The sequence below is a fragment of the Taeniopygia guttata genome, chromosome 11 (assembly GCF_048771995.1).
Source record: "Taeniopygia guttata chromosome 11, bTaeGut7.mat, whole genome shotgun sequence".
In the NCBI taxonomy this organism is placed as follows: Eukaryota; Metazoa; Chordata; class Aves; order Passeriformes; family Estrildidae; genus Taeniopygia; species Taeniopygia guttata.
The window spans coordinates 10,284,739-10,311,539 of NC_133036.1; the positions used below are offsets into that span (position 1 = coordinate 10,284,739).

Consider the following 26,801-nt stretch of genomic DNA (forward strand, 5'->3'; position numbering starts at 1 on the left):
TTAATTTCTAAGATAATTTATTCCAATCTCTCTCTCTCACACATCCCATCCTTCACACGTTCCCGGTCGAGGAGGGTTTATGGCTATTTTTTATTGGATTTTAATCATTTTTATAGAAAAATACACATGCAAATAATATATATACTTCAGCGCTGAACATTTCTTTTCATGTTGGAAAAATAATATTAATAATAAAGACATGAAGGAGGATTTGGGAAAGACCTGAGTGGAGACAGAGACAGGGAAGGCCATGGGGATGGGATGCTCCAGGATGCTGAGCTGCTCATGGTGCAGCACATTTTATCCAGCAGGAAGGTGTTTATTGGGATGAGGGACCAACATCACCCCAAAAAAAAACCCTTCTCCAATAACTCTGCCCAGGTTTGGGAATGGCCAAGGAGAAATTGGTGCTGGATTTGTCCTTCCTCCAAAAGCCAGCATGGATCCCATCCCCAGCAGCAAGGGAAGCCCAGCTTAGGTAAAAGCATCACTTTGATGCTTGGAAATGACACCAGAAGCCAAGAGCTGCATGGAAAAAATATCCTTTTATGCTATTTCCTGTGGGATACAGCTGGCAGCACAGGGAAAATGGATTGATTGAAACCTGGACTCAGGTGTTTCGGGGTGATTTTTTTGAGGGTTAGACTCTGTTGGACCTTTGGCTGTGCAGGGCTGGGGGGTTCTGCCCCTGTGGGCTGCTGCTTGCAGAGGGGAGCAGTGATGTCCCCAGCGATGTCCCCGTGTCCCCAGCCACATCCCCGTGTCCCCAGCCTCTCTCAAACACCCTGCCAAGGTCCAAGGGATAAAACAGAGCTGCTGGCCCTGGAGCAGAGCAGGAGATGTCCTTTCCACAGGGCTGTTTCAGGTTTGATGGATGAGCAGCTGGAGAAGGAGGGGGCAGAGAGGAGCAGCCTGGGGAAGGAGGACAATTAATCTGCTGCCACAGGACGCCAGGAGGCTTTGGGAAATGTCACAATCCAGCAGCATCCCAACACTGACAGGGCAGCAGGGAGAGGGATGAGGTCTTTTGTCATCTCCTCCCAAGCCAAGCAGAGCTCCTCTGCCTCTGCCTGCAGTCCTGCCCAAGGCCATGGCTTTGTTCCTACTGATGCAGGCTAATGACATGGAGCAAACTGCTGTCCCTTTGCCCAGAGGTACAAACCCCCACGGGCAGCACAGCGAAGGCTTCCCAAGGGAAGGATTTCCCTCCAGCTCCCAAGGAGGGTGGCAGCAGCACTTTGCCAGCCCCACCTCTGTCCTCTGCCTGTGTCCCCAGCCAGTGGTGACACCCCTGGAGACACCACAGAACCTGAGTGGTGGCTGGGTGCAGCCCCAGCTCCTGGCTCTGCTCCTGCCATCACCTCCTGCATCCCTGGTGCAGCCCCAGCATCAGCGAGGGGACTCCAGCAGGGAAAGGCAGCCTTGGATCCCTCTGGATTTACCACCAGACACCTCATCACAGAGGGGCTGCAGCCACAGCACCTGGGGGCTGCACAGCCACGCTCTTCCTGCTTTCCCCTGGTGTTTTGGTTTGCTTTTTAACCAACCCAATTCACTTTTGGGACTGTCTACTCCGACAACAGAGGCGGGAGGGTCTGGCGAGGGCGGGGGCTGGTTGGCTCCTATGGCTACAGGCTGCCCTGGGGCAGCTCTGGAGTTTGATGGATCATGCAGGTTTTCTTGCAGCTCGTGGGTGTGGTTTGGTTCGTAGGTAGCCCAGCTTCAGTCTCAGGTAGCCCCGGAGGTGGGTTCCTCTCCCTCCCCACCTGCCCAGCCGCCGTCTCTCCGCGCCGTGTGCCGGCCAGGCGGCTACTCCGTGGCCATCTGCTCGATGTGGTCACTGAGCAGCTTGTATTGCTCTGGGGAGGAGAGAGAGAAGGGCTCAGGGAGGCTGCTGAACCGCCCCATCCACGCTCCAGCCCCCCGGAATCCCAGAAAGGGGCTGCACATCCCCCGGGCTCTCCCCACCTTCATCCAAGTTGCCGATGGTCGCCTGCTTCTTCAGGAAGTCACTGCAGAGCTTCTTGTTGAGGCCAAAGGCCAGCATGTTGTGGATGAAGGTGCTGAGGGAGGACAGAGATGCTCTGGGTGAGAGAATGGCCAGGCTGCCCCTTCTTCCTCCCACCTTCCTCTCCCTCCCCACAGCCCCTTGCAGCGGGCGCTGGGATGATGCTCAGCTCGGTCCCTTTGGGTATCCAACAGAAGGGGCAGGAGCAGGTCCCAGGGGGAAGCAGCAAAGATCCTCTGCACCATAAGGGATGTCCCCAGTGGGGGGACAGCTGGGAGGTGGCCCCAGGGGGGCAGTCCCCGTGCCCTGCTCACCCCAGCTGCCCGAAGGTGATGTTCTCGTTGAAGCGCAGGCTGTCGTCGCGCTCCTCCTGCGTCATGTGGCACCACTTCTCCCTGTGAGGAACAAGCCAGTCTGGCACCCTCTGTCACCACTGTCACCTCAGGACCCCCTGTCTGCTTCCTCCCACCCTGGGCCACGTTGCTGGAGGACAGGAGGGCACAGAGAGGCCCTTGGAGGACAGGAAGGCACCGAGAGAGCTCGTGGGTGATGGATGAGCTCACAGCATGGATCCATCTGCACAGCTCTTGCCCTGGGGCAAAGCAAGAGATGCCCCAGGAAAAACCTCGTTCAAGCTTGGCTTTGCCTGGAAAGGCCCTGATTAAGAGCTACAAATAGCATCGATCCCTCCAGCACGGAGCTCACCTTCAGTGCCACCGTGGGCACGAGGAGGAAGCAGGGGATGGCCAAGCCAGCAGGGCTCTGCTGGAGCCCCCCAACCTCAGAGGGTGACAGGGGGACACCAGGCACCTGTCCCTCATCTGCTGCAAGGTTCCAACTCCCCAAATCCCAACCAAGGTGTTCCCCAAACATACCTCCCCCTCAGACAGGGCGGGAGCTCCCACACCCCTCCCCATGGGCCAAAATGCCAGCGGTGCCCTGAGGGTGCCCCAGCTCCACTCTGGCTCCCTGCAGCTGCAGCATCGCCTTCAGGGATGGAGGGGTTTAAGCTCTGGGTGTTTGCAACCAGCTCTAGGCACAGTCCCCACCCCGGGAATAAAGCCTGTGCCACAGGGATGTCACTGGGGTGGTGGCAGCAGGGCTCAGGGCATGCATGCCAGGGAAACTGCAGCTCCACGGTGAAGCCAGCCCCTTCCCGAGAACCAGCTGAGGTTACAGCCAAGGATAAGAGGAGGAAAAGCCAGGAAAAACAGGGATAGGCAGAAGAAAAATGGAGGAGAAGGAAGAGGAGGACACCAGGAGAAGAACGGACACTTGGAGCTGGCCAGAATAGCAAGCAGGAGGGGGGAGCTGTGCTGGGGGGAATCTGGGCTAGAGGGGATCTCACCCAAAATTCGGTGAGGGTGGCTCAGCCCCGGTGTGGCTGGATCTGGAAGAGGATGGGTGCTCAGCCAGGCTGACCCCACCAAGGGAGCCAGTCCCCACTAAATCCCCCCCACCCCAATGTGCAGAGCTGCTGAGCTGAGCCTGCAGCCACCAGCTCCTTGCTTACAGGGCTCTGCAAATGCACACAACGCCTTTAATGGGATTTTAAAATTTTTTTTTAAAGAAAAGAAGGTGTAATTTCTCTCAGATAAAGCTTAGGAAAGCAAATAAAACCCACAGCCAAATGCAGAGGCTGAAATGAGAGGGGAAGAATTTAATTAAGGGGCTTTGAAATCTGGAAGCAAAACTTCACAGACCCCACTGGCTCACTTACAGAAGAAGCATGTTTGTAACTCCTTCTTTCCTGCCTTTTTATGTTTTGGAGGGGAGGAAGAAGGGAGAAAAAACATTTTCAAAGTGCCCCCCCCCCCCAAAATTTGGCCGTGTTTCTGGCTTATTACAGGGGAATAACATGCCTGGGAAGGGAGAAAACCCACATGTGGCTCCACTCGAAGCCTTTGATCTTCACACTGGCCCAGCAGGACAGGCCCAGCAGTGAGGAACCCCCCCCGGGCTGTGGGGTTGTATTTTGGGGTATCCAGGGAAGCCTTGCTGTGCCTGGATGTGCTGAGAACTCTCCATCCACTCTTTCCTCTTCCAGCAGCAGCAGCAGCAGCGTTTCCCCCTCACAGCAAACCCCAGCAGTGACATTTACACCATCCCTCAGCCAGGACATTCCTCAGCCACACAGAAAATTCACTGCCAGGCTTCCAAAATTCCTCATCCTCTTGCTAATGCCATCACCTGGAGGGAGTTGCTCCCAGATCCCACACTCACAGTGACTGTTCCCAGCTCCTGGCCCCAAGGACACGCTCCCAGCTGTGACATGCAGCCCTCCATTTGCAATTTTAATCTTGTTAAGGGATGGCAGCAGAAAAGTGCATTAAAAATGGAAAAGGAGCCGCTTTTCCAGCTGGCAAAGGATCCCCAGCACCTCTAAGTGGCAGCAGAAGCCAGGAGCAAGCAGGAAGGACAGCAGAGGGGTATGCTTTCTACACAAAGAGACTCAGTTCGTGCCCAAAACCTGCCCAGAGGGATGTTCCCAGCGAAATATCACAGCTTGAAACCGTTCAGGCTCCTTTGTAAGAACCACATGAAAGAAGAGCCAATCTAACCCCCTCAGGCCCTTTGGGAGGGTGATGCTCGTGCTCAAACCTCCGGCAGCTGCTCCTCCTGCATGGAGAAAGGGCCTTGCAGAGCCCCCCAGAGCACTTCCCCCCCTCCCCAGGGCAGGAGCTGGAGCTGAAGTGAGCACCCTCAGCCTGTGGGCACTAAGGAAGGACAGGGACAGACACACCTCTTCTCCTCTTCCTCCCCAGGGTTCCCTCTGGAGCGGCGGCAGAAACGGGGCCGACAAAAGTGGCACGTGAAAAGATCATGCAAGACACGGGGATGGAGGGGAACGGAGAGAGGAAGAGATGGAAGAAGGTTGTTAGAGGCAGAGAGAGAGGAAAGAGAGAGAAAAAGAGGAGTTTAGTTCTGATTCCTTCCCCCCCTCCCCTGCCCTCCCCACCCAGAAGAGGAAAATCCTAAAGGTCAAAGCCCGGCCACCCCAGAGATGTCCTGGGCACCCCATCACAGAGATGGCCTCATCCCCATCCCCACAGACCTTCTGGGCATCTGCCATGGCCAAGGACAGACCTGGAATTCCAAACCCAGCCCCAGCCATGTGCTCCCTGCGGGGATTTCAATCCCCAGCCCAGCATCCCAGCTCACTGTAAGGATTCTGCCTCCTCTGCAGAGGGCTCGGGGGGTCACCACCACCTCCCAGCCCCCCGAAACGCTCAGGGTACTCCAGGCTGCAGCTCCCAAAGCTCCTTTGTTAGCCAGGCTTGCTCCTGCAGCCCAGGCAGGCTCAGCCATCAGATTAATTGGGAAAGGCACCGGGAGCAGGGAGCAGCTGCCGGTGGCGTCTGTCCTTGTGAGGCATTTGCTGCTGCTAATTTGGGGCTTAATCAAAGCAAATGCAGCTCTGGTTACTCTGCTGCTCAAGAGGCTCTTCCCGTGCTTGCTTGGGAGAGAAAAAAAGGAAAGCAATAAAGGGGAAAACAGGGATTGATCGAGAGCTGAGCCTGGCACAGCACCCCAGGGTGCGAGCCAGGGCTGCTGCGGCTCAGCTCGGGGTGTGTGGGGGACACAGAGGGGCTGGCTGTTCCAAAAAAGAGGTGGCTCAAGGGCTCCAAGGAGAGCTCAGGGCCTCAGGCACTGCACAGACAGTGAGAGGGGCTGGCTGGGAGTGGGAAACTGCTGCCAGGAGAGGAGGGAGCAGCTGGAGCCCTCACACAGCTCCGGGGTGCAGCAAGAGATGGGCACAAGCTTGGTGAGTGTCCCCCCACTTCTGCACCCCCGACACGAGCAGCCCCTTCTCTGGCAGGTTTATCCCAATTTTTGGGGCTGGCAGTGCCACCATTCCCAGCTTCTCTCCTTGCTGGCTGCGGGTTGTCCCCCCTGGGGACAGCTGGGACATCCCCTCCATCCACGCCACCCACCTGATGGCTGCACCGAGCACCTCCCAGACCCGCTGGCAAACCCAGCACCAACAGCCTGAGCCCTGGCTGGGATTTCTGGCCACATCTCTAGGGTTTGGTTCCTCCAAAAACGCTGCACAAGAAGAAGAAACCCTTCCTGCTCCCAAACCCCCGCCAGGCTGCAGATCTCACCAGCACAGCCAGTGCTCCCGGCAGGATTCCAGTGTGGGATGGAAAGCAGAGCATTTCCCCAGGGCTGGACAAGCTCAGGGCTCTTGGGAGCAGCTCCCTGAGGGGTTGGAGGGGACACAGAGTCTCCTTTTCCCACAGGGACGGGTCCTACCTGGTGGTGGGGGACCTCTTCCTGCGCTCGCAGTGCACGGCGTCGAAGAAGGCGGCGTTCCAGAAGCGGAGGTTGTGCCTGCAAAAAAGTTGGGAACGGCCAGTTGGGATTTTATAATTTGGAACCACAGAGCTCCCAGAGCAGCTGTGGCTGCCCCTGGATCCCTGCTGGAAGTGTCCAAGGCCAGTCTGGACACTGAGGCTTGGAGCAATCTGGGATACTGGAAGGTGTCCCTGCCATGGCAGGGGTGGAATGGGATGGGATTTAAGGTCTCTTCCCACCCAAACCATTCCAGCATTCCACAATCTCGCCCAGCCTGTCCCTCAGCCCTCCCAAGGCTCAGGGTGGGTCAAACAAACCTGGCAGATTTCTGGACCAGCCCTTTGGTGGCTGCCATGAGCACAAGGGACACGCCAAAGGGGCACTTGTCAACATCTGGGGCACTTTTGAACATCTGGGGACATGTGGCCAGCAGGACAAACCCCTCCCCAGGCAGGAGCCCACTCGCCCAGGGGCTTTACCAGATGGGCTGCTGCTTGAGGTGCATGTACAGGTAGATCTTCTCCCCTTTCTTCTCCTCCTCTGGGCTCTGCAGGGACACTGTGGGAACACACAGTCACACACCAGCACTTGGGGACTCCCACCTTCCCACCCACGTGTGGATTTCGTGCCCACTCCCAGCCCGGTGGCTGAGCAGCCGGGATGGATTGCAAACCAAACGTGTCCTCTACACATCCACAGCAAGGGGAAGAGGAGCTCTGAGTGCCCTTGCAGGGCAGGGATCAGCCCTGATGAAGGCAGGGGTGTCCCAGGAGGATCCTGGAAGGACTGGACCACTGCTTTGAGAGCACACACAGGTGCTGGGGGAGACTGGTGCACCACCAAAGCCCAGAGGCAGTGAGTGCCCAAACCTCTGCAGCCTGTGACACCGAGGACAAGATCCTTGAATTGGAATTTCAAACCCAGCCCCAAGGAATTCCAGCATTTCCAACCCTCTCTCCTTCCCCAGGGGTGCCTTGGCCATTCTTATTTCAGCTGTGCTGGCTGCACTCACCTGTCTTCTTCAGCCTCTCCTTTGGTTTGTCTTCACCTTCGCTGTGGCACAAGAAATCAATGTCAGCTCCAAAAATCCTGTGCAGCAGCAGCCCATGGCCCTTCATTTGAAAGACCCCCTGATCCCATGCCACCATCCCCAGGGACAGAAAGGTGACAAAGAGACAGTGAAACAGTGACATCCCTCCCCTCAGTTCAGAGACGATGCAGATCACCAGCTTGCAACCACGTAGCTCCATGGCTGTCCCAGTTTTGAGACAAATCAGGAGAAATTGGGACAGTGGCTGAGGGAAACAGGACTGCCAGACCATGAGGTGACAGTGCCTAAAGGGACCAGGCTCTGGTGGCCATGGCAGCCCCATGGTGGCCACACAGCCCTGGCTTGGTCGTGACACGGGTGCCTGCCCAGCCCCCCTGCCCACCCGTGGGAGGGGCACCCACTCGCTCTTTCTGCTGCCAGGACCCTTCAGTTTGGTCTCCAGGCCCCCAAAGAAGCCCTTGACGTTCTCTGTCTTGGCCGAGGTGTTTTTCAGCAGCCTCTCAGCAATGTCCTTCTTCTCGGCCAGCCAGGTGTTGGCTGACTTCAGGTAGGAGTCGATGCTGCCCGTGGGTTTCTCCTTGGCCTCCGAGGGCAGGGCGTGAGGTTTCCCTGGGGAAAATGTGCCAGCAGCTCAGTGGGCTCACAGCCCTGAGTGCTGCCAGCTGCTGGGGACCTGCATCCAGCCCCACCATGCACCACCAGGAGATGGAAACACCCAGGATCCCATCCCAGCTCCTGCAGGTTTTTATTTTTATCCTCCCCACTCCCATTTTGGGTAGAAAATCCAACTCCCCGTGGAGGAGCAGCCATTGCACACCGAGCAATAAACCAAGGTGCTTCTGGGCTGGGGTGTTCACATCCCACCCCCAGGGGCTGGGGTCACCTGGGGGTTGTCACACACAAATATTCCTGGCTGGAAGCGAGGACAAAGCAGCATCAGCACCCCAGCGAGGAGTTCTGCCAGCTTTGCATGGATTTTGGGCTCTGTTCCACCTGGGGCACCCCTCCAACACCTTTCCCATGCACAGGACACATTTCACACCAGCCCCCAGCACCAGCAGAGCCTCCCCAGGGGCACAGGTTCCCTTACCTATGTAGTAATAGGTGAAACACATGGTCATGAGGTTCTTGGCAGGGCTGAAATCATCCATCTGGTGACACCTGACACAGAGGGAGAACACCCTGTGATGGGAGCCTGATGGTTGTTGGGGTTTTTTTTGTTTTTAAATTATTAGGTTAGCTTAGAGATTTGAGGCTTTGAGGGAGAGGAACATTAGGGAGATAGGTAAAGATTTCTAAAAGAGGCTCTTATTTTGATGTAGTTGTTCAGCTCTTTTTATTTTGTGATGTTTAGGGTAAAGAGAATGAACAGGAAATGTTAGGGGTTTATCCAGGCTTTGGACAGGGAGGGCTTTTTGGCTCTCTGCTAACTTTGTTGGGGCTGGAAGCAGGAGACCAGGCTTATTTAACTAGAGTTATAGGGGTCTCGGGGAAAGGGGAAAGGTATAGCTTGAGCGCACTGTAACAGGAGCCCAGCCCCAGCTGTGCCCTCAGGGCCTTTTGGGGGGTCCCACAAAGCCCCTGGGTGCCCCCAGGACTTACTCAAAGAGCACGAGGGCGAAGGACTGCATCAGGCGGTAGAAGGTCTGCTCCGAGACACACTTGGAGTTGCAGCGCTGCGGGGACAGAGCCCAGGGCTCAGCACAGGAACCCCCAGAACCCCACCACGGGCAGGGGGAAAAGAGCCCTCATTCATGGCTGGGACTCCCCTCAGACACAGCACTCTGCCTGTCTGGGTTTGTTTTTTTATTTTTTTAGGGAATAGGATGTGTCTGAGTGCTGGTGGGATTTAATTCTAAATAAAACGAGTGAATTCTCTCCCACGTCATGCATTTATTGGCTCCTGTATCTCCTTCTGCTGTGGTTCCTCGCTTTTCTCGAGTTCCTTCCTTCCAAAAATACTTCTCTGGGATATAAATAAATCCCCCTGGCCTGAGGCAGTTCCAAAACCCATGCAGGATCCCTTCTGCCTCCCTGCCTCTCCCCTTACCTGGGCGCTGACGTATCTCGCAAACCACTCCCTGCCCTTCCCGTTCTCGCCGCTGCACAGCTCCCCAAACCTGGCCTTCTCCTCTTGCTCCAAATCCTCTCTGCAACAGGGAAAAATTAAAAAAAAAAACATCATTACAGCCAAGGACGTGTGCTGCACCCCCCAGCATCCCTCTTGGCATCAGCATCCTGGTGCAGGTGCTGGAGGAAGGCAGAGGAAGAGGAGGGGAGCAGCTTCCATTTTGTCATCCCTCTGAAACGTGGATGAAAAATTAAACCTTCAATTTTAATTTAAATTAAATTTAAAAATTTAAAACCTACAATTTTAATAAAGATTTGTAGGGAATGGGTATGTTTATTTATAGCGTTGGATGTACGTGGGGACTTATTGTCCTTCAATGGACACGCGCACTTCTGAGAACTCTTGATCATTTTTTATTAGTCTTATTAATTTCTATATGCATAGAATTTTATAATAGGTTAATGAATATTTATTTTGCTGATTTTGTGATACACTTACAGCTAGTTATACTTGTATTTAGTTTTTGTTAGAAAGTACAGAAAGAACTCTTGGGTCATTTTGCCTTTTCTGTTTCCGGGTTCGAGGAGTTTTTTTATTTCTTATTTTTTTAGTGTGAAAATCTGCATTTTTTTCTCCTTAGCTAGGGTAGTTGTTAGTGCTGCAGTTACTAGACTAAACAGCATATTTAGCAAGCTTAAAGTGGCACATTTTACTTAAATCTAAATGGATTTTTACCCTGTTAAATTGTGACTCTGTCTCACCTCACCTCGTGCTGCTCTTTTCTTCCTCCTTCACAGAATCACAGAATAATGAGGTTGGAAGAGACCTCTAAGATCATCAAGTCCAACCTGTGCCCTAACACCACAACCAGACCATAGCACCAAGTGCCAAATCCAGTCTTTTTTTAAACACATCCAGAGATGGTGATTCCACCACCTCCCTAGGAAGAGAATTCCAGTATTCCCGGGAGGGAAACCAAAGGCAGAGGGAGAAGGGAAGAGCCAAGGACAACATGAGCAGAAACTGAGCTCCAGGGACAGGCACGGAGCCCCAGAGCACAACCAAGCCCTGCTGCTGCTCCTCACGCTCCGTTTGCTGCATCCAGCCTGACACGGAGCCGCGGAGGGAGCTGGGGGATGCAGGGCTGGGGCACATCCAGGGGCTGCCTCAGCATCCCTGGGCACTGCTGGCATCCCCACGAGCATCAGTGGGGACAGGAGATGGGGACAGCGAGCCCCTGGCACGGGAATGGCGACAGAGAAGAAGGGAGGGAAGCTGAGGGTGGAAGTTGCGGCCAGGAGAGGAGCACGAGGCAAAAGCCACATCCCGCTCAGCGCCAACGGCGTGGAGGGGAAGGACACAAATTGCTGCTCCCGGAGCGGGAAAGCAGCCAGATCCACGCCCATCCCGTGGGGTGACCCTGGCCCTGCTCGCTCACCCCCCGGTGAAGATCTTCTCCACGTAACTCCGCATGAACTCCCGGCGCTCGGCCGCGGCCTCGTCCCGCGCCGACTCCGTGCTCTGGCTGGAGGAGAAGGACTCGTTGGAGGAGGAGCGGCGGTAGCCACCCCAGTGCTGGGGGGAGTCCCCCATGTCATTCTCGCTGTCTGCTGACTCGGTGGCATCGCTCTCCTCCGCAGCCACCTCCCCTGTGTCCCCAAGGTGGCCGCTGTCGCTGGGAGCGGCGGGAGGAGCGGGCTCTGAGGGGTCACCGGTGGGTGTTTCGCTGTCAAAGTCAATGAGGTTCCCCACGGGCACGTCCAGAGGGGCCTCCATGGCTCTCCCAGGGGATGTGGCACTGTTGGGGACACTCGCTCCTCGTCCTTTTGCGCCTCACTGGGGCGTTGAGGCCATCGCTGGCAGGACACTGGCTAAGGCAGGCAGGACCTCCTGGGCGGGCACAGGCTAGCACAGGACATCTGAAAGACACAAGGAGGACAAAAGTGAGGACAGGACCCCAGGGAACCACTGCCAGAACTCAAAATGTCCTTCAGACATTTTTGGATGTTCCGGGTCCAGGTCAGAAGCATTTGAGACCCTGGCAGGCAGCTGGAAACAGCTGTGATTTTGGGTTTGAGCCATGGAATGATTTACCAACCTTGCAGGAAGAACAAGAAGTCACAAAAGTTTAGATATTATAGTAGAAGTAGTCACAAAGTAGAGGGAAGAATTTTTGAGTGCTGTACAGGGGGTTTTGGTTTTGTACATGAGGGTCAGAGGTTTTAAGATGGAGGGATTTGGGCCTGTCCTGTCCTCCCTCTTTCTTCTTCCTTACCTCCATGTTCTGGGTGATGTTGGCACTCACAGATTGGTTTAGAGTAGAAAAGCACCATTTAATATAGGTAATGGGCATTGGGGAAAAACTGTAACCATGTAACACGTAATGTACCATATAAAAGATAGAAAAGCACCATTTAATATAGGTAATAGGCATTGGGGAAAAACTGTAACCATGTAACACGTAATGTACCATATAAAAGATAGAAAAGCACCATTTAATATAGGTAATAGGCATTGGGGAAAAACTGTACCCATGTAACACGTAATGTACCATATAAAAGATAGAAAAGCACCATTTAATATAGGTAATAGGCATTGGGGAAAAACTGACCCCGTTTGGAAATGGGATCGTCTCCGGGGTGGAGCATCCTGGAGTTTAACACAGGACTTAGCTGGGAATGGGAAGGGGATGCTGGACACGACAGGAACTGCAATGGGGTGAGGACACAGAGCTCTGGACTGCAATTAAGGGGTTTTGGCACCCCAGATTGCAAAGGTCCTGCAAAGGAGGTACAGGGAGCACAGGGATGGGGATGGACTGGGATGCTCTGGCACATGTCCATTCCTGACAGTGCTGCAGCAAAAGAGGCAATGACAGGGCCGCCCTGAAGCTGCCCCTGGAGGGTCTAATTGTAGTGTCTGCAACCCAGCACACACTGCAGCATCGGGCACAGGTGGGACAGGAGCAGGGACAGCAGCACAGGTGACAGGTAACAGTGACAAACCCAGGCCAGCACTGACACAGCCCCACTGCATTCCAGGGAACTGATCCCAGGACACAGGCAAGCACCCCCAGAGCAAAAATCCCCCAAAGGATCGATGTCCACTTCATCAGACAAACAGGAGTTCGAGCTGAAACCAAATCTGACGTGTTTCACCAAGCACAGCACAGTGGGAAAACAACCCTGGGCTGCAGGAGCAGCCACTCTTCAGCAGCATCCCCCTCCTCCTCCTCCTCCTCCTCCTCCTCCTCTCCTCCAGGGACCCTTTGGGGCACCGGACAGCGAGAGAAACACAACTCCTTGAGTGGCTGGGACACTGCCCCCAGGGACAGCAGGGACAGAGAGAAAAGTCACCTGGGGTGGCAGAACCCTGCAGCCACCATTGCTGGCAGCCTGCTGTGCCAGCCTCCCTCACACTGAGCCCCTGGCACACACCTCAAGCCCCTGGCACACACCTCAGGCTGGCTCCCAGGAGCTGCAGGGACACTGCTGAGATCCAGGAGCTGAGGAGAGTTTGGATCCAGGAGCTGGGCAGAGTTTGGATCCAGGAGCTGGGCAGAGTTTGGATCCAGGAGCTGAGGAGAATTTGGATCCAGGAGCTGAGGAGAATTTGGATCCAGGAGCTGGGCAGAGTTTGGCTCCTGGGACAGGAGCAGCCCAAGGCTGCAGCACAGCAGGGACTGGCAGTGTTCCCATGGGGATCAGCTGCAGCCTGGCTCTGTGCCCCTGGCAGTGTGACCCATCCCAAACCACCCCTCCAGCTGCAGGGACTCCATCCATCCATCCATCCATCCATCCATCCATCCATCCATCCATCCATCCATCCATCCATCATCCATCCATCCATCCATCATCCATCCATCCATCCATCCATCCATCCATCCATCCATCCATCCATCATCCATCCATCCATCCATCCATCCATCCATCATCCATCCATCCATCCATCATCCATCCATCCATCCATCATCCATCATCCATCCATCCATCCATCCCTCCCCACTCCCACAGCAGTTGCAAAGTCCTTTTTGGCACTGATGGAGAAAAGGTTCCAGGGAGCCCTCAGAACCCCTTCCAGTACCTAAAGGGGCTCCAGGAGAGCTGCAGAGGGACTTTGGATAAAGGCATGGAGTGACAGGACACAGGGAACGGCTTCCCACTGCCAGAGGACACGGTTAGATGGGACATTGGGAAGGAATTTTTACCCATGAGGGTGGTGAGGCCCTGGTACATGGGAAGGAGGACTTGGAGCTCAGCCCAGGAGCCCCAGGGAATGCATCCTGCTCACAGGGGGATGGAAAAGATTTAATCCCTCACTGACCAGCTCATGGTAAAGCCCTGCCCTTGAGTGAAGGCCACCAAAGGTGTCCCAAGGTGTTGGCAGCTGCTGGGGGTGCCCAAGCTCTCCAGGCACCTCCAAAAGTTCTCAGCACGGAGCCCAGAAGAGCTTCAAACCCAAAACCAGCTGCAAAACCAGCCCTGTCCCCACACCACAACCTCCTCATTGCTCCAGCAGAACAAACCCAGGGAAGGAGTAGCCAAAATAAGAGCCTGAATCCCACAACTGGCACCTTCCACTCACAACCATCAGTACATCCCACCAGTGCCCAGGCACAGCCCAGGGGGTCCCATTCCTGGCTGGGTCAAGTCTGGGAGAAAATGAGGGTTCTGGAATAAACAGGGACTTTCAGGCTGCTGGGGAGCCTTGGTACAACATCATCGTGAAATTCAGCAGCTCCTGGGCTGACTTTAACCATGAAGCTCCACCAGACACGTGGAGACCCCAGCCCAGGAATAAAAGGCATGAATGTGCTGAAGGCACACGTGGGAACGCCACAGGAAACCTGTGGTGCCCTGAAACTTCGGAAAAATGCCTGTTTTTACTAAAAAGAAAAGCTGGGGTAGATGTGAATGATTCCCCTATAGCTGCACATGTGTGCAAGCAGCTTTTATCCCTGACCTGCCCTTGAATCCAGCATTCCTGGCTGGATCTCCCAGCGTCCCTAAGCCCTGCACGGAGTTTTCCCTCGGGGATTTTTCCAGGTGTGTCGGTGCTGAGGTCAGGTCGATTCACACCTGGCAGTGGGATCCAATCCCAGTTTGCCACAATGGAAATCCCAGTGGGGAGCAGGATTTGGCCAAGCTGTGTCCCAGCTCTCCTCTCTCTCCAACCCAAGGCTCTGCTCCCAGCCTGTCCCCAGAGCTGGGTGACAAACTCATAATCCCTGTTATCAGCTCGGGCTGTGGGTGACTCCCACACGGTGACACTGCCCCAACCCACACTCGCTGCATCCCACATGGAGACTGTGCTCCAGCCTGGAGCTGTCAGGGGTGACTAAAAACTGTAATTAAAGCACAGAAACCTCTGGCTGCTCCTCTTGGCCTCATCCCTGCAGCCTGGCACCCAGACACGGAGTGCAGCAGCTCCGAGAGCCCCTGGGAACACTCAGCTCCGGGAAAGGAGAAGAGCCACAACTGATGTTCTTGCAGGATTTGTCTTGGCAGCCCAGAGGGGACAACTCTGCTCCTTTGGGCAGAGGCAGAGCTCTGCAGAGAGCCCTGGCACTGCTTCTGTGCCAAGGGCTGCCTGCATCCCCTGCTGTACGGGGGTGAGGGATGCTGAGGTGGGTGGGCAGCACCTGGCCCTGGCAGGGTTTGTGCCCTGTGCTCAATTCCAGCACATCCCTCGCCCCTCTGCCAGCTGTGCCAGGGGACAAATCCTTCCCAGCCTGCAGGAAAGGGGTCAGAGCACTGCTGCCACATGCAAAGGAGGCAGCCCCGATGGAGGGGGACACGCCGGGAGGGATTTTTGGGACACTCACAGGGAGTCACGGCTGCTCAGGGGTTGGCAAAGCGCCGCTGCTCAGCGCTGGCACTTCTCCACGCTGCGGCCCTCCGTGGAAATCCTCCCGTGTCCCGTTCACCCCGGGGGGCTTGCAGTGCCCTGGCACGGGTCTGACCCGGGAGTGCCACCAGCTCCTGGTGCTGGCACTGCCCGGGGACACCACGCAGCCACCGCACCCACGGGTCTGTCACAGGGGCACCCTGGGCACGGCTGAGTGCGTGCCAAGGAAAACTCCCTGTGCCTGAGGGAACAGGCTGTTTCCTCCTCGGGAACTGGTCAGTCTTGTTCCCTTGTGTCCCTCCCCCGGGCAGAACACGCCGGCACAGGGTCACGGCTCAGGGCTGCAGACCCGTTCGGTGCCAGATCCCAAAACTCATCCTAAATCCGGAGGTACCGCTCGGATTTAGGTATTTTCCCCCCCACCCCCTCCCAAGCACCGCACCGGATTTAAACACACAAACCTCCTCGTTTAAACCTATCCTGGGATTTTGGAGAGCCAGAACTGCTCCTCGCTGGCTTCGCCCGTTCTGCTCCCGGGGTCGGGACACGGTTTTATGGGGGAGGCTGTGCCCTACAGCCCTGCAACTTCCTAAAATAATCCCCTGGGTGCCATGGGGGTGCCTGAGAGCCCAGCTGGGCTGGCACGGGTGGGACAGAGACCGCCCGCACTCGGTGCATGCCAGGGTCAGCTCCCAGCCCATCCTGACCCCCAGCGGGATCCCAATCCTGACCAGGGAGGATTTTTGGCGTGTGATATGTGTAGGACTGGAGGATCTATTCCCCAGCATCACCTCCCCTCTCAGCCCCAGCGCTGCCTTCCAGGTGGATCCTTCCCCTTGCCAAGCCCGGCTTTAGGTCCCACGGAGCACCCACAAAACCATCCCCCAGCCCTAAAAGCGGAGCCATTTCCCGGGAATCCGAGCTCCCAGCTTGCCCTGCTTCCCGGAGATCCTTTTCCCCGTTGCCATCAGACACCAGATGGCAGCTCCCCGTTCGCCTGCGCTTGCGAGGAGAATTAAATGTCTCTTGAATAGACCCGAGCTTTTGTGGCGAGCAGCGCTTTCTCCTTTCTCCTTCCCAGCGGCACAGCTCCCGCACCCCCACATCCCCAGGGAGCCCCAAAACGGGGCAATGGCAAAAAAATGGCAATTCCCATTTTTACCTGGCAAAAATTCCTTCCCCTGGGGGCCGTACCAGGCTGGATTTTGGAAGTGAGCCCCTCAAAAAGCACAAGCGGGGGGATGGGGATGGGGGGTGGGTGTTTCCATGCCCCGAGTACCCTCAGCTCCCCATTCCCACGGGAAATGCCGCTTCCAGCCCCTGCTGGATGCAGCTTTGGGTGCTGGAGCCTGGGAGGACGCGGGGACCCTTCTCGGGGAGGGGATGGCTGCATCCCCCTGGACGTGCTGAGCTTAAAGCCAGCTGGAAAAAAAAAAAAAAAAAAAAAGGCGGGGTGTCACCTCCCTGCTGGCAGAATACGGGGACAGACGAGTGATTAAACCCCATCCAAGCCCAGGCCTGTCCCCGAGTGGGGTCACCGCGCCATCCTCATCCTCATCCTCATCCTCCCTCCTCCTCTCCTTTTACCTGCAGCACCTCGACTCGCCGCTGCCCCAGCAGCATCCGGCCCGGGGGTGGCCAACACGGCGGGGAAAAGGCGATGGAGGCGGCGTGGGGACGCTGTTCTCCGTCCTTCCTCCCCTCCTTCCTCCCCTCCTTCCCTCCCTCCGTGCGGAGCTCCGCGGTGCCCACGCGCGGCTGCGCGCACAGCGCCGGGAGAGGGACCGGGAAAAGCTCCCGGTGCCACCCGGACGCGCTCCGGTGCCTCCCCAGAACCTTCCCCGTGGCACAGAGCCGGCGTTTCACCCCGCCAGGGATTCCCACGCAGGGCATCACCCCCCCAAAACCGGCCCCGGTGTGCCTCGTGTTGAGGAAGATGAAGAAAAATGAAGTAGCTGCACGGGCAAATGTCCAAAATATCGACCAAAATGATGTGGGGTCCCCCATCAAAAGGGGGATCAAATAATCTTAATTCTCTGCATGTGCAGGTGTCTGAATTATCAAGTGAAATAAGGTGAGGTCCCCATCAAAGAGGGATTCTCCAGCCCAAAACAGCCCATCCAAGCAGCCGAGCACCCCGAAATCTGGGATATTGAGCAAAATTAGGCATCATTCACATCAAAGAGGGATTCTCCAGCCCAAAACAGCCCATCCAAGCAGCTGAGCACCCCAAAATCTGGGATAATGAGCAAAATTAGGCATCATTCGCATCAAAGAGGGATTCTCCAGCCCAAAAGAGTCCATCCAAGCAGCTGAGCACCCCAAAATCTGGGATATTAAGTAAAATTAGACATCATTCACATCAAAGAGGGATTCTCCTGTCCAAACCAGCCTAGGTCCTGGCACATGCAGATGTCCCAAATATTAACCAGAATGAGGTGGACTTCCCAGAAAAGGAGGATTTTCCAGCCCACAGCAGCCTGTCCAAGCCCCCGTGCACCCTGAAATTTGGGATATTAAGCAAAATGAGGCATCATTCACATCAAAGACAAATTCTCCTGTCCAAACCAGCCTAGGTCCTGGCACATGCAGATATCCCAAATATTAACTAAAATAAGGTGGGATCCCCATTAAAGAGAGATTCTCCAGCCCAAACCAGCCTAACTACCTGCACATGCAGATATCCTAAATATTAACTAAAATAAGCTGGGGCTGCCATAAAAGGGGGATTCTCCAGCCCAAAACTCCTTGTCCAAGCACTTCAACACCTGGAATATTAAACAAAAATAAGCAGGATCCCCATCAAAGGGGGATTCTTCAGCCCTTTTTCCTCACCTTTAGCTGGTTTTTAGGCCTCCCCAGCACTCAGCCCCCCGAGGACTGGGAATTATCTGCCCTGCTCCTCCCCAGGTGGGGAAAAGTGTCAGGTGAGAGCAGAGAGGGGAAGCCCCAGTGGGGAGGAGGAAGGAACTGGGTGGGAGCAGCAGCAGGACAGGGACAAAGCTCGGGGGAATTGCTGCCCACAGGGCAGTGCTGGCATCTGGCACCTCCCCTGACCCTCGGCAGAAAAACTCCAGGGGTTTCATGGCACGAGATGGGAAACAGGGAAAGGCTGAGCCCCCTGGGAGGGATGTCCTGGGACAGGCAATTTTGGGGTGCTCTCAACAACGGGGAGTCCCTGATACAAAGAGACACAATCCAGCTTGGAGAGGAGGCCACCAAGGCCTCCAGCTCTGCCCTCACCAGCCTGTGCCACCTCAGCCCTCCCAAAATGACCCTGGCACTGCCTGCATTAACCCAGGGGGGCTCCCTCTGAGAGGATTTGGGGGAGCAACAGTCCCTGATGGGGAGAGGAGGCTGGAAACGCCCATATCAGCAGAGAATCCCTGGTGCTGCTTATCCCCCCTGCCCCAGCATCACCCCAACCCTGAGCAGAGCCCTTTTCTGTGCTTCAGAGCATCCCCCAAGCACAGGGAGGCAGGAGCAGTCCTCCTCGGATCCCCAGGAAGAGCAAAACCCACTCAGAGCCACGTCCTCCCCCTCTGGAGATGCCACTGAGCAGCAAATTGTGTGATCCCAGTGAAACAGAGCTGGGGTGGGAAATGCAGCAGCCCTGGCACAGCCTGGCCAGAGCTGAGTGCTGCTGCTCAAGGGCACCCCTGGGAAAGAATGCCAAGCCTCGGGTGTGTGGAAATCAAAATCAGTGCTCTGGAGGCAGGCAGGAGTGAGGGAGATGGGTGAGTCACTCCTGCCCGGAGCATCCTCATCAGGAGAGCTCCGAGGATGGTAATTAGTGCCAAACTGCTCCTTGTCCCCACACCCGTCATCATCAGCCCAGGGAGGCAGCAGCTCCTGTGACACAGCCCTTGAGCTCAGCACAAAGCCACGAGCATCCCTAATTGACTGTCTGCCCGGGGTGATTACTAATTAAGGCAGACTTCAGGAATTGCAGGTGACATGGCAAAACCAGCCCCCAGCTCCCAGTTCGGACAGGACATCGTGGGGGGATTTTGGTGCCTCCCCCTCGCCAGCTCTTGTTGGTTGGGTTTGCACCTGGATGCCTGGTCTTTGTTTGCTTGGGTTTATCTGTTTGTTCTGCTCCTGAGCCTGGCTTTGGAACAGGTGGAAATTCTGGGAATAGCCACGTTCCTGACACCTGGAGATGTTCCAGGCCAGGCTGGACAGGCCTTGGAGCAGCCTGGGATAGTGGAAGGTGTTCCTGCCCATGGCAGGGGGTGGAATGGGACAGCTTTAAGGTCCCTTCCAACCCAAACCTAAAATTCCATGGTTCCATGAAGTTTTGGGCCTCCTCCACCTCAGCTCACAATCCTGCCCGGGAATTCTTCACCTTAGCAAGGAGAGGAGAGGCCCAAGGGAGAGGGGAGAGCATCCATCCCCTGCCTGCCACGGCTGGGAGCGGCCAAGGAGCAGAACCCAGGCTCAGGTTGGGTTATTGACCCTCCAGCACCCTCAGGAGACACCCAAGACTTCCCAAGTGTTGGAATCTGTGCTATTGGTGATTCCGAGATTGTAGAAAGTCTCTGTCTGTCAGCCCCACTCCCAAAGCAGAAGCCATAATTGGTCTGTGCTGGTTTCAGGGTTGTTTATTCTGTTTATCTCTAACATGTTCTGCTGCCCTGCCGCAGCTCTGTCCTGCAGGGCAGCGTGTGGGGCTCTGCCCTCAGTGGGATGGTACAAACATTAAATACCACAAACTACCTGTGCTGGATTTACAATCACGTGCCAATATCTGTCACCTACGTTGGACAGTGTGTCCCCAGCCTGAACCAACAGAAAAATGCCAACACCACAGTGAAACATGGAGGGCATGAAGAAGGAGAAAAAGGACAAGGCACACCCAAGGTGATGTGTTACAGGGTGACATTCTCATCAGGGACAGGGTGACACCCCCACCAGGGTGACACCCCCATCATGGAATGGATGACACCCCCATCAGGGACAGGGTGATGTCCCCATCAGGGTGACACCTCCGTAAGACACAGGGCGACACCCCCATCAACTCAGGGGAAGCAAATTTTGTGGAAGTTACTGAAGAATTGGGTAATTTTTTGCCTCACAGCCCTGAGCAGCAGGATCTGGCCCAAGGGCCAGGGCAGGAGCTGGCAGCCCCAGGAAGGAGCCGGGATTTGATGGCAGAAGGATCCCGGAGTCACAGAATGTCCTGAGCTGGAAATGACCCACAGGGATCGTCCAGCGCCTGTGTGGCCCTGCCCAGACACCCCAACAACCCCACCCTGTGCCTGGGAGTGCCCAAAAACCCCTGGAACTCTGTCAGCCTCGGGCTGTGCCCATGCCCTGGGGAGCCTGGGCAGTGCCAGCACCTCTGGGGGATCCGTGAGATCCACCTGAACCTGCCCTGGCCTGGCTCCAGTCACCCAGCTCCTGTCCCTGGTCACACAGAGGTGTCAGAGTCCTGCCGAGACAACAGCTTTGATAAAAACCCCAAAGCTCTGATAAAACTCCCAAAGCTCTGATAAAAACCCCAAAGCTCTGATAAAAACCCCAAATCCCAGGCCCTGTAACACCACAGGCCATGCCAAAAGAGGGGCAGCTCCTCTGGGCAGGGCTGTGCCACCAGAGCCAAAACACCTGGAGAGGGACAGGGACAAGAAGAGGCTTCAACAGCACCGAGCCACTTGCACCAGGATGAATTAATTCATTAATTTGCATACCAAAGACCCCCAGTAGGAAACCACCCAAGCCCCCCCCCAAAAAAACTCACCCTCCACCACCTCAGGGGCTCAAGGGTTTGGCTCAGCCTCCCAAGAGAAGGAAGATGCCGGTTCCTGGTGCTGATGGATGCTCCAGAGCCCTCTCCCAGCCCAGGAGCTGCTCCCCGGGCCCCCAAACCCAGCACCCGACAGCAGCACAGCGCAAGCGAGCGTTGCCACACCACGGATGGTTGTGACACAGCTGCTCAAAACCTAAATAAGCCGCTCCTCCAGACTGACCCTCTGCAAATCCCTCCTAATCCAATCTTGCTTATGGCATTAAGTTGGAGCCTCCCATATTGAACACCCTTGTTTGCTCAACAGTTGGGAAAATCTGTGGGAATCCAGAGCTTCCCTCTGGCTGCCCTGGGACCCTGGCAGGGGTCAGAACCCCCCTGGACAGAGCCCCCACAGACACTGGCTGTGATCTCTACCCATGGAAAAGAGTTTTCAATCTTACAGGATCAATTACCAGCTCTGAGTGTTTGATATAAGTAATAATTAAGTGTGGCACGGGTGCAAAAGTAAAATTTTAGGATTCTAGATGAAGGGTCCAAAGGGGACAAGATGGAGGAAATTGGGTGTGTCTTGTCCTTTTTCTCCTTCTTCATGCCCTCCATGTTTCACTGCGGTGTTGGCATTTTTCTGTTGGTTCAGGCTGGGGACACACTGTCCAACGTAGGTGACAGATATTGGCACGTTATTGTAAATCCAGCACAGGTAGTTTGTGGTATTTAATGTTTGTACCATCCCACTGAGGGCAGAGCCCCACACGCTGCCCTGCAGGACAGAGCTGCGGCAGGGCAGCAGAACATGTTAGAGATAAACAGAATAAACAACCTTGAAACCAGCACAGACCAATTATGGCTTCTGCTTTGGCAGCGGGGCTGACAGACAGAGACTTTCTACAATCTCAGAATCATCAATACCACAGATTCCAACAAAAATCCTGGTCTTTTCTCAGCCCTGGTGGAAGCTCTGATGCAGAAGTCACCAGAACTTCCTTCTCCTCGTGGGTGGAGGTGTTTGGGGACAGGGCTGTGTTGTTATAGGACACGTGAAAGCACAACCTGAGCCACCTGCTATTTGCAAGGTAAAGAAGAAGGTTTATTTTCTGTCTCCAGCTTTTATACTTTTCCAAAGGTGACAGTGGATTGGAGAGTGAATGGGCCACCCCTACAAAGACATTGGATAAACCACTAGTATATTACGTTTCTCTACTCCCATGAAGGAATGCAAAACAAGATGTTGTTTATAGAAATTGTGTGGGAAAGTTTTCTAACAGAATGTAAACTCAGAAGGTTTTAGAAAATCTTAAGGATCAGGGTGACAGGCTGCACTGCAATGCCAGCTCCACGTCCCCTGTGTGTCACAGGGGCATGGGACACCTCCCTCTGTGCCAGCGTGCCACAGCCAGCAGTGCTCCTTGCCTGGATTCCCGTGCTTTAAACCACTTTTCTCCACCTTATCCCAACACAAGGGAAGAGCTGGGGGGAGATAAACCCTGCTCTGACCTCCAGCTTCCCCCATAACATCCCAGCTGGGATCCAGGTCAGGAAACCAGCCCCAAACCACGTTTGGTTGGTGTGTTATTCCCACAGAAGATGCCAGGGCCACATTCCCCACCACAGCTCAGGGCTGGGAACGCTCTGCCCGCCCTGAGGCCATCCCACAGATGGATCCCACATTAGGAGGACACAAACCTGTGGGTTTGCCACAGGCTGCCACAGCCACACGCCTCTGTGGTGCTGAGTTTCCTTCAGGGAGGAGAAAACCCTCCCTGTGTGTCCTCAGGGTCCTCTTGTCTGGCCAACATCTGCCACCACACGTGTGTCAGAGCAGCTCAGACATTCAGCCAGGAGGATGAAAGCCTTATAATTACCCTCAGTCTCCCTGGAATCTGCAGGAAAGTCGTGCCACGGAGAGGGAAACCTGTTTTATCTTTCCTAAAAAGGAAAGCTGAACGTGTTTATAAAGGGAAACACAGGTGGCCAGGCTGGCACAGGCTGGAGCTGCAGGAACGGGGCTCCTTTCTCTCTGCTTCCCCTCCAAATAAAGCCTGGATCTTGTTTGGATCCATCCAACTCAGTTCAGGAACATCCTCAGGGCTCTGCAAGCCCACATGGACCTGGGGAAGATTCACAATAGCACAGGATAAAAACAATCCCTCCTGCTGGCTGGACAATTCCCTTACCTACAGAGGGGTCCAAAAGTCAAATGGACTGTTGGATCTCATCCCCCAAAATGTCCAGTTCATCCCACACCTGTAACCCTCCCCTAAAGCATCAGGTGTCTGTGACCCCATTGGCCTAGGTCTTGTTCCAGCCCACCTTGAAGCCATCCCCTGGGAACCCCATCCCTCTTCCAAATTCACCAGCAAATCACCAAGAATAAGAAGAGTGTGGCAGCACATTCTTCTCTCCCTCAGGATTTTTCACAGAGCAACACAGAGAGAAATGAAAGAGGAAACAATTTCTATTTCTGCTCCTTGTTTTTCCCATGTGGAATGTGTTTGGAGAATTGTTTCCCTGGGGTGTTGCTTGGTTGGGTTCTGGTGAGGATTGTTTGAGCCTGATGGCCAATCCAACCAACCTGGGGCTGGACTCAGAGAGGGTCAGGAGTTGTGAGGAGTTAGATATGATAGTTAGAAAAAGTAGGTTTGTAGTTTCAGTGCTTTAAACAGCATATTAATGTATTATAGTATAGTTATAGTAAAGAAATCATTCAGCCTTCTGAGCTGGAGTCAGACATCAGCATTTCCTCCCACCAGCTTCACCTGCATTTCCAATAGAAGAGTGACTGAATTCCCTCCAGGCATGGAGGGAGCCTCAGCTCAGGTCCTGCAGCTCTCTGGGGGCTGTGCTCCTTCCAGAGGGATAGGATGGGATGGAATGGGATGGAATGTCAGTGCCAGTCACCCCAAGTGACTCTTTTTTAACACACACCAAATCTACCCAAACCAAGCTCATTTTGAGCTGTGGGGTGCAACAAGATGCTCTTTGAGGTCCCTTTTAACCCAAACAATTCCACGATTCTCTGATTTTACTCTCCCAAGCTGCTTCCCTGGGCAGGCCCCTGGGCTCTCTGGAGATGCTTTGTGTGTTGTTATTTCCCTTCCAGCCCCAGCAGTGATCCTGGATCTGTGTTTAAACCCACACAGCCCAAGCAGGAATTCACAAATCATCTGTGGAGGCAGCAGCTGCCACTGCAGCATCTGTCAGAGCAGGATCCAGGCACTGGAGGGACAATCCAGGGCACGGATGTGTCACACGGTGCCCTGGATGAGCCTCCGGGGGGGAGCAGCACCGATGCCACAATTTGGGATCTCACGAGAGCCACACTTTGGGCACTGACCCGCAGGTTCACCCTCCTCACCACCCCAAAAAAACCCAAAAATTTCCAAACTCCAACAAGTTTTCCAACTTTTGCCCCCAAAAAAAGCCAAAAATTTCCAAACTCCAACAAGTTTTCCAACTTTTGCCCCAAAAAAAGCCAAAAATTTCCAAACTCCAACAAGTTTTCCAACTTTTGCCCCAAAAAAAGCCAAAAATTTCCAAACTCCAACAAGTTTTCCAACTTTTGGCCCCCAAAAAAAAGCCAAAAATTTCCAAACTCCAACAAGTTTTCCAACTTTCCAACCCGTTTCATCTGTCCTTGAGTCAAGTCAGGCCTGGAGGTGCCCGATCTGTGGCTGGGACTCTGAAATGCTGGAGGGGTAACCCCAGTAATCCCCCATCCCAAATCCAGAAGCTCTGGGATGCCCCGAGGCAGCTGCTCCCAGTCCCCATCTCCTGCTGCAGCACAGCCAGGGGGAGAAAATGTGGGAAAAGTGGGGAAAACGCAGCTTTATTTCTCCCTGCCATTTCATAACCTTTATTGTCCTCTGAGCAGTTCCAAGAACCGGCAGCACGGCTCATTTTCCTCCAGGCTGGAACAGCTTTGGAGCCTGGCAGCTGCCCCCATCCCCTCACCCTACAGCACAAACCCCAAAAAGTTCCAAACCAGGAGGAAACGCTGTGGGGTTCCTGCTGGGTTTGGGGGGACCCTCCCTGTGCTCCCTGCTGCATCCCGCAGCTCCGGGCTTCTCCCCACAGCATTCCCAGGCTGGAATTTCAGCGCTGGGGGTGCCCAGAAGATTCCAGAGGCGCAGCAGAGCATCGGAGGGAGAGGAGGAGGCACTTACCAGGCACGGGGGAGAGGCTCTGACAAGTCGCAGGAGGCAAAAAGAGGAATTAATGGTGCTGCAATTCCCACCGCCTCCATCGTTAGGGAAGGAAAACGCATCCCAGCAGCCTCACTCGAATGCACAAGGTAATTTGTTTCGGATTTAATGTCATCCTGCTTCCCGGAGATGGGCTGGAGCTGGGAAAAGCCTCTGCTTGTACCCACTGTGCCCCAGGGAAGGTGGAGGCAAAGGGGGGGATTGGAGGAGTTTGGTGGAGGGAAAAGCTCAGCTGGACCTGGGCAGGGCTGGGGCTGCAAGAGGCTGAGACCACCAAAGTGAGACATCCCCCTGCCTGGGTTTGGTAGAGTTGTGTGGTAGGAAGAAAAATATTTCAAAATATTTTCCTTTTAGATTTTATGTGTGTTTTTCTTTTTTTTTTTTCCTTTTATAGTAATAGTAATTTAATAAAGTTTTTTTTTCTTTGTTATTAAGCTTAAGCCTGCTTTGCCCTGTTCTCAATCACATTTCACAGCATTCAATTAAAAAGTTGCATTTTCATGGGGGCGCCGGCATTGTGCCAGTGTCAAATCACGACACACCCCCAGGAGCTGCTGGCTAAAAAATGCCTCAAATCCACTTCCCATGGAAGATCAGTGTTTGATGAAGGGTCTCAGCGAGGTTTTCTCCTGCATCACCTCACCCCAACCCAGGATTTGGGGCAGGGCAGCAGAGGGAGGGGGGATCCCCACTTTTCTCTGGGATTTAATCCTCTCTCAGAGCTTTGCAGAGGAGATCAGGATTTTCCCCAGCCTGATGTGTTTCCTCCTCGGGGCCTCTTGTTTGCACAGGCGGCTGTGAGCGTTTCCTCCTGCCGGAAAAGCGCCGGATGGGCACTCACCTCCCTGCCTTCCCAGCCCCCAAATCACCTTTAATTCAGGAATCACATCCCCTCAGCTCATCCCCCCAAATCCTGCAGTGCTCCCCTGCATCCCCTCAGCTCATTCCTCAAAAATCCTGCAGTGCTCCCCTGCATCCCCTCAGCTCATCCCCCCAAATCCTGCAGTGCTCCCCTGCACCTCCTGCTTCTGGTTTTTAATCCAAGAGCACACAGGGCCCTGAGCCCTGCCAGGTTTGGGAATTCCAGTCCAATCTCCAAGTGCTGCTGCTCTGATGCAAAAGAGAGAGAAATAATCAAATACAGACCTGGGGGGTGTCCCACAGCAGTTAAATCGCGGGGTTTTTCCTGCAGGGCTGGAACAAGGAAGAGATAAACCACGTTTGCTCCAGAGCACAGGCAAACAACTGCTTATCACCACGTTGGCAGTCTCAAGGCTATTGCAGGGTGTCAGGAAAAGTGTCATTCCTCTCCCGGGAAAGGTTCTATTTTTGGCCCCTCTGTCACAGGGAGCTGTGGGAGAGCAGCCAGCCCTGCAGAGACCCTTCCCTCCCTGCCAAACTCATCGGGAGGGATGATTTTGGGGGAAACTGAGGCAGTGCTGGTTCAAGCTGCAGAATCACCCTAGCCTGGCTCCTAGAGAAAGCTGCAGGGAGGAGTTAGAGCCTCTTGCAGGGCCTGAAGGGGATCCAGGAGAGCTGGAGAGGGGCTGGGGACAAGGGGATGGAGGGAC

General features: G+C 54.8%; 1 protein-coding gene across 3 annotated transcripts; it reads right to left on the reverse strand.

The window, feature by feature from the left end:
* Positions 1–26,503, reverse strand: KIAA0513 (KIAA0513 ortholog). Of its 3 annotated transcripts, XM_072934251.1 has the most exons (13): positions 16,864–17,115; positions 10,868–11,348; positions 9,409–9,508; positions 8,961–9,034; positions 8,449–8,519; positions 7,760–7,967; positions 7,320–7,360; positions 6,787–6,865; positions 6,266–6,343; positions 4,752–4,781; positions 2,323–2,403; positions 1,969–2,063; positions 1–1,859 (listed from the first exon to the last, which is right to left on the reverse strand). In XM_072934251.1, the coding sequence occupies exons 2-13, from the start codon at positions 11,203–11,205 to the stop codon at positions 1,810–1,812; spliced, it is 1,245 nt and encodes a 414-aa protein (XP_072790352.1). In that variant the 5' UTR covers positions 11,206–11,348; positions 16,864–17,115; the 3' UTR covers positions 1–1,809. The 3 variants fall into 3 exon arrangements, with proteins under 3 accessions (XP_072790352.1, XP_072790354.1, XP_072790353.1); XM_072934253.1 differs by lacking the exons at positions 4,752–4,781; positions 16,864–17,115 and adding an exon at positions 26,377–26,503; XM_072934252.1 differs by lacking the exon at positions 4,752–4,781.
* Between the last annotated feature and the right edge of the window lie 298 nt (positions 26,504–26,801).